This window comes from Carassius auratus, chromosome 3 (assembly GCF_003368295.1).
Source record: "Carassius auratus strain Wakin chromosome 3, ASM336829v1, whole genome shotgun sequence".
NCBI lineage: Eukaryota > Metazoa > Chordata > Actinopteri > Cypriniformes > Cyprinidae > Carassius > Carassius auratus.
Genome location: NC_039245.1, coordinates 14,380,690 through 14,393,908, shown reverse-complemented (window position 1 = coordinate 14,393,908; position 13,219 = coordinate 14,380,690). Strand labels below are relative to the sequence as shown.

The 13,219-nt window shown below is 41.3% G+C and overlaps 1 protein-coding gene across 1 annotated transcript; it reads right to left on the bottom strand.

The window, feature by feature from the left end:
* Positions 1-445: 445 nt before the first annotated feature.
* Positions 446-9,159, bottom strand: LOC113055325 (uncharacterized). Its single transcript, XM_026221561.1, has 6 exons — positions 9,043-9,159; positions 8,607-8,924; positions 8,205-8,504; positions 8,005-8,091; positions 666-746; positions 446-583 (listed from the first exon to the last, which is right to left on the bottom strand). The coding sequence occupies exons 1-6, from the start codon at positions 9,101-9,103 to the stop codon at positions 528-530; spliced, it is 903 nt and encodes a 300-aa protein (XP_026077346.1). The 5' UTR covers positions 9,104-9,159; the 3' UTR covers positions 446-527.
* Positions 9,160-13,219: the final 4,060 nt, after the last annotated feature.

The following is a 13,219-nucleotide window of genomic DNA, read 5'->3' as shown; positions in this document are numbered from 1 at the left end:
ACAGAGATGACATCACTGAATTCAATGATGAACTGCCTTTAACTATCATTTTGCATTATTGACACACTGTTTTCCTAATGAATGTTGTTCAGTTGCTTTGACGCAATGTATTTTGTCTAAAGCGCTATATAAATAAAGGTGGACCCTGGATCCTCTCTCATCTAATAGATTGCAGTAAAAAAGCTTATTACAGCTAAAGTTATTCAGCCAAGAAATATGTAAAAACCCTCATTTGACACTTTTAAACTGTACAAAAAAGACACAAATAAGTGTTCAGCAAATATTTAAAGAACACATCCTGAATCTATATTTGTGCAGGCCTGACATAAAAACATGTTGCAGCATAATGTAGGTGGAAAGAAATCATTCATATAATTTTCATAAGTAAGGATTTAATATTATATTTATGTATTCAGTACAGTATGGAACACTGGAAAATATCCTTCAAAACTGTATGCAAAAATCCATAAATTCATATAGATGAAGATATATCTTGCAATAATCTGGCCTGTTGTTTGTAGAGTATTTTATTCTATTATTGTATTAATCTCTACTTCCTCTGGCTGCTGCGAGTCCTTCCTCCCTGCAAAATAATTGAACACAAAAGCTGAGCTCTCATGAGTGCAGATTGTTGCAGATCAATGTGAATCTTCTGAAAAACTCACCAGCTCTTCTTGCACAGATGATCTGAAGAAGAATCACAGTAGGAGCAGCAAACACTGCAAACTCAACAATAATCAAAATCACTGCAGGAAAGATGGAGAGATGAACAGAATCAAGACTTTGTGAATGAAATCAAAAGAAAAAGATTCAGATTGAATGTTTCAGCATTAATGAACTGCGGTACATCTGAATAATGATCCAGCATAATGAACATAGAAACAAAACATCTTAATACTCATCACAAACATGATAAATATGTGCCAGACTTGTGTGAACTATATGCACTCCTAGAAGAGACAACAAGACACTCTTCTTCTGCTCGTACTCCAAGACTCCTCAAATGATCAAGCAGCACGTCTCAATGAGAATCTGGATACTCTGGAGCTGCACACAAGGCCAGCGCCTTGAAAAGTAATTTATACTGAGATGTTCATACGTTTATTCCCCCAGAGTTGAGAAAAAAGTGTTTTTTGGTGTTTTTATTTATTTTATTTTATTTTTTAGACAGCAAAATGTAACACCAATTTCTCTCTCACACACATATGACTGATAGATTCTACAAAACAGTTTATTTACAAGTGAGATGAGTGACAATGATATGATGAGCATGAATGGAATCAATCCCAGAGCTCTGGAGGGTTAAACGGGGGAAACATCAACAGGGAATCTTGGGTGATCTAAGGGCACAGAAAGAACAGGTTAGGAGTGCATGGTCGCCCACCAGTGCAGGTAGTAAACTGTAGACCGGACACCAGAGTACCAAGTTCAAGATGCCTTTATCCTGGTGAGTAATTACTGAGTCCAGTTGATCAGTACTCCGGTTATTGGGAACGGTGATGATTGGGGTGGCTGTGATGGAGAGTTCCTGACATTACCCCCTCCTCCAGGGGCGGCTCCTGAAACCCTGAAGCATCGATGAGGGTGACCACGGCCTCTGGGTGCGGGATGATCAGGATGTCGATGAAACTCTTCAAGAAGCACGGGGTCTAGAATGTTATCCCTGGCCACCCAGGAACTTTCCACTGGTCTGTACCCGTCCCAGTCAACAAGGTATTCCAACTGGGCACCCTGTTGCCACGAGTTAAGGATTTCCTTCACCTGTTAGATGGATGGCTGTTCTAGGATTTGCAGAGGAGAGGGTTTCTGAGGTCCGGGGCTCCTGCAGTGGAGGGTTTTAGGAGTGATATGTGGAATAAATGGGGAATGCGGTACCTGGGGTGGTAATTGGAGCCTATAGGTGACATCATTGATATGCCTCTCGACCATAAACGGGTCAATGTGACGGAGATGCAGATCCATTGTTGTCAACCAGACATTATCCACTGGATGGTAAACTGGAGTGGCAGCACATCGAACATCAGTAATGGCCTTGTGTCTCCGTATGGTGCACAGAAGGTGGAAGTGAGCGGAGTACCACAGTCTCTCGCTCACTCTAAACCAGTAGTCCAAAGCTGGAACATCCAAAGTTTCACCTGTCCAATAGAACAAAGGGGGTTGGTAACCGAGCATGTACTAGAAAGGTGCGAGGCCAGTGGTACCTCAAAGTGAGTTCTGTGCATACTCATTCCAGGGAAAGAAACGGTTCCATCTATCCTGGTCATCTTGGCAGTATGCCCAGAGGTACCATCCGAGTTCTTGGATCTTTCGCTCAGTCTGGCTGTTAGTCTGCGGATGGTACCCAGAAGATAAGTTGACCATAACTTCTAGGAGTTGGAAGGCTTTCCATACCCAGGATATGAATTGTGGATCCTGGTCTGACACAATATCTTCTGGAAGGACAAAGATGTGGAAGACATGATTGTAGAGATGTTCGGCAGTTTCGAGGGCAGTTGGTAATCCTGGTAGGGATTCATTCGCAGGCTTTTGAGAATCTATCCACAACAACCAAGATGCATATGTTACCTTCAGAGTTGGACAGGTCAGTGATCAAGTCAATTCCCAGATGGGATCAGGGTCTTCGAGGAACAGGTAGGGGTACCAACTTGTGGGTTCCAGGGTGTTAAGAGATTGTGAAATTAAATCTGGTGAAGAACAGGACCCAACAAGTTTGCCGAGGATTCAGGGCTTCACAGATATATTGTAGATTGCGAGGCCTCAAGCCTCCATCATTCTTGCCCACGAAGCAGCCGGTGAGCTGGATGTTTGGATGATTTCTTGCCTGAGGTCCTCCTTGATGTAATCCTTTATAGACTTGCACTCCGGGATGGACAGTGGATATACTCCACCCTTAGTGAGTTTAGCATCAGGCAGCAGGTCGATGGCACAGTCTCATGGCCTGTGAGGTGGTAAGTGGGTGGCTGCCTGCTTGATGAACACATCCTGGAACGCCACATAATCAGGTGGGATCATTGGAGCAACATCACGCTCAGGGCTCTCGACAAGGGTGGAAGCCACTTGACACCCTGGAGAACAGAGAACTGGAAAAGGAAGATACAATGTTGATGGCAGAACTGACCGGAGAGTGTAATGTGAGCCACGGGTGTCCCAGGATGATATCAATCATGGATCCCTTCAGTACAAAAAAGTGGATCTCCTCTTAATGAAACAGGAGAACCTTGAGAATTTACAGGGGTGCCTGAAACGTAACCAGCCTACATCTTAATGGTTTTCCTTGGATTGTTTCAACTCGGAGCTCCTAGTCATGCCGACAGAGCGGCAACTGGAGGCCCTAAGCTGCATCGTGAGATGAAGTTGCCCAAGGAGCCAAAGTCCACCAGAGCTGAAACAGAAACAGTGCATTCTGGGGTGACTAGTTGGACTGGCATGGACGTAAGCTTGGAAATTACAGAGTTCCAATGGATAGAACTCACTGAAGGATGTGGGGGTTTTACTGGACAGGCTCGGATGAAATGATCTGGTGAGGCACATAAAAGGCAGAGTCCCGCTGTGAGCAGGCATTTGCATTCTTTAAGTGATAGACCCATGGATTCCACTTGCATGGGCTCTGGTACTAGAAGGCTGATATTAGGAGAACAAGACTGGTGGGTGGCATCAACGATTGGGCAGGCGGCTAGATGTTGCGAAATGCGATTGGCCTTCAGCATAACTTCTACAGCATTCTACATTCACTTCCTTAAAGTGGGCTGTAAAAGCTTCAAAAGAGTTATTTATGGCACTGTTCGCATCACATATTGTCTTTGCCCATTGCAGGGTGTGCCCAGATAGTAGATAAATTAAGAAGGCTACCTTGGAACGATTGGTGGATAATTTCTGCTGATGCAGATGCAGGCAGCGACATGGCACTGGCGGAGGCAGATCAGATGTACTGTTGCTTCCTCTACAGTCAGAAATCTGTGTGTTATATTAGACAGCAATTTGTCTTTTGAAAATCATATTTCCAATGTTACAAAAACTGCATTCTTCCATCTTAGAAACATTGCCAAGCTACGAAACATGTTATCTGTTTCTGATGCAGAAAAGCTAGTTCATGCATTCATGACCTCTAGACTGGACTATTGTAATGCACTTCTAGGTGGTTGTCCAAGCTACAGGTAGTCCAAAATGCAGCAGCTAGAGTCCTTACGAGGTCAAGAAAATATGATCATATTACCCCAATTTTACAGTCTCTGCACTGGCTACCTATTAAGTTCCGAATCAGTTACAAATTATCATTACTTACCAATAGGCCCTAATTGGTTTAGCTCCTGCGTACCTAACTAGCCTTCTACCACGTTACAACCCATCACGCACCCTAAGGTCACAAAACGCTGGACTTTTGGTCGTTCCTAGGATAGCAAAGTCCACTAAAGGAGGTAGAGCTTTCTCACATTTGGCTCCCAAACTCTGGAATAGCCTTCCTGATAATGTTCGGGGTTCTGACACACTCTCTCTGTTTAAATCTAGATTAAAAACACATCTCTTTCGCCAAGCATTCAAATAATATATCTTTTTAATTGTGAGTGTAGTTGCATCTGATCAAAGGTGCATTTTTATTCATTAGCTTGGGTTAAACTAATTTTACGTTGTTGGATCAGCAGCTATGCTAATGATGTCTGTATTTTGTTTCTATGTTTCGCCACGGGATTTACATCCCGTGGTAACTAGGATTTACACAAGCTCCAGTCTGGATCCAGAACACCTGAGAAGAGATGATGCTGACCCTCAGAGGACCTCAGATGATGCTAACCCTGAATCAAAAAACAGAACTAAGAATTATTACTAAATGTGTGACTGAATCATATAATAACTTAATTAATAATATTGATAGTTCATCGTCTAGCTGACTACGTCTTGTATTATTATTATTTTTTTTATTTTTTCTAAAATCCTGTCAAATGTGCACAAACTACTAGCTACTGCTAAATATTGTAGAAACATAATTTTCTGTAAAGTTGCTTTGTAACGATTTGTTTTGTAAAAAGCGCTATACAAATAAACTTGAATTGAATTGAATTGAATCAGGAATGGATGAAGCACTGAATGCTGACCGGAGGAGGTAGCCCAGGTTCCTGCAACAGACTGACAGGTGTGGGTGACTAGGGATCCTTATGGTTGAATTTTGTAGGTCTGGTCTTCTGTCATGATCCACTATGGAGGCAGAGGGTTTAGTGCAAGTAAATGGTTTATTTACAAGTGAGAGGACTGACAATGATATGATGAGCATGAATGAAATCAATCCCAGAGCTTTGGAGGGTTAAATGGTAGACTGGACACCGGAGTACTGAGTTCGAGGTGTCTTTAACCTGGTGAGTGATTACTGGGTGCAGGTGCAGGTGATCAGTACTCCAGTGATTGCCATTATGCTGGATGTGAGTAAGGTGCCGGTGATGATTGGGGTGACAAAAAGTTTCTGACAAAAAGGGGCTTCTTCCTTATTTATAAGGAAAATATAATTTGTTTAACTTGACTCCCAGATATAACCTTATATGAAATCAACTGAAAATAAAAGACGTAAAAAATCTCAAAATCTGATTAAACATCTCCACAGACAGCTTCACCAGCTTCACTCATTACTGACCAGACTGACTTTATGTCTGTCAGATGAAGATCTTATTGAGAATTACAGAGATTTAGATGCTGATGATTTATTGGAAATAATATTTGTTCTCACAATATTGAGACAGTAGTGTTTTCAGAGCGGAGATCTCACAGTTGAGCTTTGGAAACATGTTTCTGCTGTGTGTGGGACTCAGTAGAGCTGAAATAATCTCTGAACCCAGATTAGACAAGATGATGATTAGACATGATGGCTTGGGGGGGGGGGGGATAGGTTCAGGGGTGAAGTAGGATCCAGGGGGGTGGGGGGTGGTTAGGTTTAGGGATGAAGTAGGATCCAAGGGGAGGAGATGGGTAGGTTTAGGGGTGAAGTATGATCCAGGCGGAGGAGATGGGCAGGTTTAGGGGTGAAGTAGGGTCCAAGGGGAGGAGATGGGTAGGTTCAGGGGTGAAGTAGGATCCTGGGGGAGGAGATGGGTAGGTTCAGGGGTGAAGTAGGATCCAGGGGGAGGAGATGGGTAGGTTTAGGGGTGAAGTAGGATCCAGGGGGAGGAGATGGGTAGGTTTAGGGGTGAAGTAGGATCCAAGGGGAGGAGATGGGTAGGTTTAGGGGTGAAGTAGGATCCAAGCGGAGGAGATGGGTAGGTTTAGGGGTGAAGTAGGGTCCAAGGGGAGGAGATGGGTAGGTTTAGGGGTGAAGTAGGGTCCAAGGGGAGGAGATGGGTAGGTTTAGGGGTAAAGTAGGATCCAAGGGGAGGAGATGGGTAGGTTCAGGGGTGAAGTAGGATCCTGGGGGAGGAGATGGGTAGTTTCAGGGGTGAAGTAGGATCCAAGGGGAGGAGATGGGTAGGTTTAGGGGTGAAGTAGGATCCAAGCGGAGGAGATGGGTAGGTTTAGGGGTGAAGTAGGGTCCAAGGGGAGGAGATGGGTAGGTTTAGGGGTGAAGTAGGGTCCAAGGGGAGGAGATGGGTAGGTTTAGGGGTAAAGTAGGATCCAAGGGGAGGAGATGGGTAGGTTCAGGGGTGAAGTAGGATCCTGGGGGAGGAGATGGGTAGTTTCAGGGGTGAAGTAGGATCCAAGGGGAGGAGATGGGTAGGTTCAGGGGTGAAGTAGGATCCTGGGGGAGGAGATGGGTAGGTTCAGGGGTGAAGTAGGATCCAGGGGGAGGAGATGGGTAGGTTCAGGGGTGAAGTAGGATCCAGGGGGAGGAGATGGGTAGGTTCAGGGTTGAAGTAGGATCCTGGGGGAGGAGATGGGTAGGTTCAGGGGTGAAGTAGGATCCAGGGGGAGGAGATGGGTTGGTTCAGGGGTGAAGTAGGATCCAGGGGGAGGAGATGGGTTGGTTCAGGGGTGAATTAGGATCCAAGAGGAGGAGATGGGTAGGTTCAGGGGTGAAGTAGGATCCTGGGGGAGGAGATGGGTAGGTTCAGGGGTGAAGTAGGATCCTGGGGGAGGAGATGGGTAGGTTCAGGGGTGCAGTAGGATCCAGGGGGAGGAGATGGGTAGGTTCAGGGGTGAAGTATGATCCTGGGGGAGGAGATGGGTAGATTCAGGGGTGACGTAGGATCCAGGGGGAGGAGATGGGTTGGTTCAGGGGTGAATTAGGATCCAAGAGGAGGAAATGGGTAGGTTCAGGGGTGAAGTAGGATCCAGGGGGAGGAGATGGGTAGGTTTAGGGGTGAAGAAGGATCCAGGGGGAGGAGATGGGTAGGTTTAGGGGTAAAGTAGGATCCAGGGGGAGGAGATGGGTAGGTTTAGGGGTGAAGTAGGATCCAGGGGGAGGAGATGGGTAGGTTTAGGGGTGAAGTAGGATCCAGAGGGAGGAGATGGGTAGGTTTGGGGATATGTAAAGTGGTAGCAGTTGGATTTTGAGTTGGAATTGGTGCACAAGCTGTAGATAATATGCACCAATGTGTACTTACATTTTGGTTACATAATATGTAAACATCTAGTTTTTATGTAAGTACACAGGTAATAGGAACAATATAAAGTGGGACCAAAAACGGTAATGTAAAGATCAGCAGAATTTAGCAGATATACAAAGGTACATTTCTGGAATCATTTAAAAATGCTGTAGTGTGTTTGCTCATTGACTATGAACACAAACGTCTTTACTTTTACTGTAGTATTTTTCAAGTTAGCTCCTGACAAAATCTCACTGTAGGCACAAAATCAAATTGTCTGACAGCATCAGTGTGTTAATGTCTCTCACACTCTTTTGAGCTCGGAATGAACCAGCAAATAAACCATTTCTCAAACTGATAGTGAACAGTTAGTGATTCCTTTTACTCCATCTCTTAATGTCTTCAGAGAGGAATTCATTATATCTAGAGACTGATTTAAGAAGAAAACAGTATCTGAGATCTGCTGTTAAGCACTGGTGTGATGAAGACAGTGATGATGCACCTTTAATTGTGTGTGTGTTTGTAGTTGAAGGATCCTGAGAGTGTGTGCTGTGGACTGGAATCACTGATGTTGTTGAACCAGCTTCAGCTGTGAAGGGTCAATATTAGTTCAGCTTAGATAATGACAACTGTAGATTATGACAACTGTATTAGTATTCTGCTAGCACATCTAACAGACTGATTGATGAGATGTTTTCTCACCTGAACTCTTGACAGTGTATGTGACTGAGGTCTTGACTTGATCTCCCTGAGTAACTTCACATCTCCACTCTCTGTTGTGATCTTCATTCAGGAGTGTTTTATTCAGAGAGATGATACAGTGATCTGATGAGGATGATATCTGATATCTGGAGTCTGATTTAACACCAGCCTGATTCACCCAGAACAGATCAATTCTCTCAGAACGGATCCAATCATCACAAGAGACTCGAGGATATGAATACAGCTGACAGAAGAGAGTCACAGAGAGACCTGAACTGATCTCAGTGTGTGAGGATGAGACTGAAACACAGAATAACACACACATCACACACTCTTCAATCATCAGGAGAGATTAAATCAATAATTTACCTTTTTTAAATTGATCACACAATCATAAATTACCATGAAGAACATGCAGATAAACACCAGCATCAGGTCCTTGTTGTCTGTAATTCACAAATTGTCTGCAGGTGTAAGATCCATAATCTTCTGTTGAGATGTTCCTGATGTTCAGAGAGCAGTCAGACTCCAGACTCAGTCTCTCATGTCTCTCTATGTCTTTATTATTTTTCCCTAATTTAATCAGTTGAACTGCTGCTGAAAGTCTGTTATTATAATTCCATACAGTTGATGTACAGTCCTGAAGAGCATTATTACACGGCAGACGGACATCTTCACCAGAACTGATGAACACATGAGCATCATCCACTCCACTGACACCTGAAACACAAGAACATCTGATCATTATGTTATATATTAATAAATGAAATGTTATTGTATGCAGATGTAGACTGAACTCTTTCACAGGAGTTTAAAGAGTGTATAGAAGTGTGTTCACCTGTGAGAAGTGAAGAGAGAAAGATCAGTCCCAGCAGACACAGATGATTATTATCAGACATTCTCTCTGTCTCTCAGTCTTTCTCTTCAGTATATGATCTCGACTCTTTCTTCAAACACTCCCAGCTCTTCCTGTGTTTGGTCACTTCCTCTGAATTACAGATTGAGTCATATTCTGATGGAGCTGTATTTAGTGACACAATGCCTTTACCTATTGTAAACATTGAATAAATATTTTATTTATCCTATAGAAGACATTTGTTAAGAGTTTTTTATTTTTTTTGTGGTTGTGTAACATGTTCTTCAGTGTGAGAACTGTATATTGTTAAGTACACTGATTCACATACATTTACTCTGAACGCAATCTGCATTACTGTTGTTTCACTTCTGTCTTACACCAGTTACATTTTAAAGACAAAATCATTGATTTATTAGTGATTAAACTGCTCTGTAAGCATGTGTTATAAAGCTGATCCCGGACTCTTCTAGCTGTTCACATGTATTCTCTATTTCTTCTAATGCTTGTTCTCCTAACAGGTCAAAAACTGCACCAGGAACTCTTTTTATTTTGTAATATGATCTCTTCATGTTTTTCTGTTCTTTATCCTTCTCTCGCTGAGTTTCTGACTCCTAGTGTCTGATGGAGTTATCATGAATCTTAATGTCTCTGTTTTTCTCTGTTTTTCTGCACTCTTAGGCTTTTTCATCATAAAACGTCTCTTATTCTCATTCTCCTGTTTAGTAATCTCATTAGTCTACCTTTTATAAATTGTATTCTCATTCTCATTTGTTTATTAGTCTTTAATTGTCACCTTTCTGTACTAAAATGTGTTTAACTTTTAAATCCTTTTTCAAACTGCACAACTCTCTGTACCTAACTTCATCTTTTAGTAATTTATAGATTTCTATTCAGAACAACTTTCTTGTCCCAACATTTTCCATTTTCCTTACCTGTATGTTTGTCTTTATTTGGGTTTAATGTTTAACTTGATACATTTTCTCTTTTCTGTTTTAACTATTTTATTTTATATATACAATATTCTTTACACTCAGTCTTTGTAAATACTGCATGAGTTCAGATTTAAGTGACTGTCACTATGTTTTGTTCTATTCATGGTATAAACAGTGATTCAAGCTCTAACTTCTACATCTCTCTCATTGTGACTGTTGTAAATCCTGGCTGCTCATCTCCTTTCTTCTTTTCCCTACTTTTACTTGTCAGATTATTTCTATTGGATGCTTTGCTCTGCTGTATTACGCTTCATCTGAAACACACCTGCTGAGGTAATGCCCAGCTTCTTTTCTCTTCAAAGCTCTAGCTAACACACGTGTCCTCTCTAGCTGTGCTCTTGCTCATACATGTTAGAAAAATTTTCATAATAAATGCTTAAAACAACAACTGTGGTGTTTTACTGAATCCACTTTCTCAATAAAACAAATATAAAGCAAATCCAATAACGCATGGTGTCTTTCTTAATAAACCAAACAATACCATTAGCGATTGTATTTGGTTACAACTCAAAGGTATTACATAAGAAGTAACGACATACTTGCAACAGGACAATTGCTTTATTTCCTCTACAACATGCAGAAGTTACACATTTGCATGTTTGAGGCCTTCCCATTGTTTTTCATTCTCTTCTGATTCATTTCAATTTTTTTTATTAAACCTTTCTAATCAAAAACCTGTAATAAACTGAATGCAAAAAGTGAGTGCAAAGAGCAAAATATTAGTAATACTTTTCCTCAGCTTTTAAAAATATCTGACATGTTACACAGTAATGAAAGATGAAGAAATGGATCTTCTGTGTCAAACCAAAATTTACAGGTGACAGAACATTGAATATTTACTGCAGAAAACAAGGAAAACAGGCAGATTTGTCACTGTAATATGCAATTTGTATGGATTTGGATTTGGATGCACCATAAATAGATTAACAGTGATGCCATCATCAAATAGACTTGAGTCTGCTTAATTGATTCATTATAAAAATGTACCATAGTTCAAACTTCTTGTAATTTGTTGTGTTGGGTAGTAACTTGTAATTAGATTATATTACATTTTTAAATCCTTTCAACCTGATCCAGCATTGATTACAGGTCAACCCATTAATGGTTTAAAGTGTCACGACATACACTTGTATAGTTAGATGCTTTCATTATTATTATAGTATTTCCAAACGGGAACACATTTATCTGTTTACCCTCATGTATGAATAAAGGTAATAATTGAACTGCTTCAGCTAATGTTGATCTGCTCCATCTGGTGTTTCTGTTCATTATAACCCGGTTTGATTGTGATTCTGAAGTTAAACAGGGCTAGAATATCATCTACTGGACATAAGAAACACTCTCAAATGAGCTGTGGGACTTGTGCACATTACTTTAGGACTGTGTCAAATGCAGATCTTGGAGAGCAATCAAGATGTGCATTAACCCTGAATCCATAGACAGAAGAATGACATTAAACACATGAAGAAAAGCAGATTCATGCAATGAGAAATCCTGACTGAAAAGATTCAAAAACACCATTAGCATCTGAGCCACCACTTTCTCACGCAGTTCACTTCAGAAATCTGAGACTGATTGACTGATTGATGTTTAACTGATCAAGGCCTGGTTTCTTCAGTAAAAGAGTCAGCCGTGTCCACACATTCTGGAACAGCATCAGACACTAAAACAGGTTTTCAAATACATTTTTATTACATCAAATACAATCAAATCAGGATTAAAAAAGAAAAAAAAGATTTTGGGTATGGAAATGTCTGCTTTTAATAGCTCAAGAAAGCTTCAGAACAATAAACCTGTCAATCAAACGTATAGCTGCATAAGATATTTGTCATCTATTAGTGGATCTGTGATGAGTCGATGAAAGCAGCTTGATTGTCCTCAGATCATCGTCAGAACCATGAGCACACATCTGAGTCTGTGACCTACTGATTCACCAGAGACTTCAGCGTGTAACTTACCTCACATACACCCTGGGAGAAATAATCATTTCTCATCTGATGAAAATACACTCATTTAATGTTGTCCACATGCACATTTAGCAGATGCTTTTATCCAAAGCAACTTACAAATGAGAACAATAGAAGCAGTCAGATCAACAAGAGAACAACAACAGTATACAAGTGCCATGACAAGTCTCAGTTAGTCTAGTACAGAACACATAGACAGGTTTTTTTTTTTTTTTATAAATGAAAAGACAAGAAAAGGAAAAGTACTGGTGTTAGTAGGTTAAGTGCAGGCGAAAAAGATGAGTCTTTAGATGTTTCTTGAAAATGAGTAAAGACTCAGCTGTACGAATTGAGATTGGGAGGTCATTCCACCACCTGGACACAGCCTAGGAAAAGATAACCCTCGCTGTTGCATTCTGGATCATTTGCAGAGGCTTAACAGTACGTGCAGGAAGAGCCAGGAGAGCATTACAATAGTCCAGTCTGGAGAGAACAAGAGCTTGGACAAGAAGATGGGTTGCTTGCTCTGACAGGAAGGGTCTAATCTTCCTAATGTTGTATAAGGCAAACCTGCAGGAGCGGGTCGTTGTAGCAATGTGGTCTGTGAAGCTTAACTGAGGATCCATCACAACTCCTAGGTTTCTGTCTGTCCTCGAAGGAGTAATGGTTGATGAACCCAGCTGTATAGAGAAGTTGTGATGAAGCAATGGGTTAGTAAGGTTGTTCTGTCTTAGTAAGGTTGATTTTCTCTGGGATCTAAATGATGTGATTGTGTTGATGATGAAGACGACTGAAGTGAATGTGGTTTGATTTCAGTCTCAAGCTGAGCACACAGAGCATCAGATCAAACAGCAGTTTGAGAAGCTTCATCAGTGTCATAGAGATTAATTGATTAATGTTGATGAGTTTGGTGTGTTTGTTTTGCAGAAGTTTCCAGTCTCCTTCTGGAACTCTGATTCATAGTTTACTTTAGTTTTATTGTCATTGCATATCTCTACAAAACGAAATTAAGATGACATCAATCACTCCGTTAGCTGCTAAAAGGATAAAAAGTGACACTGTCAAATTTCATGTGACGCATTACTTAACCAACCTGTCTTTCAGAGTCTGGAAGAAGATGCAGGACATCGTCCAGAACAGTGAGTCTGAACGTGAGAACACAGACACACAATGGAAACAATATTATGCAATATTGGCAGATTTCAGCTATATGAGTCAATA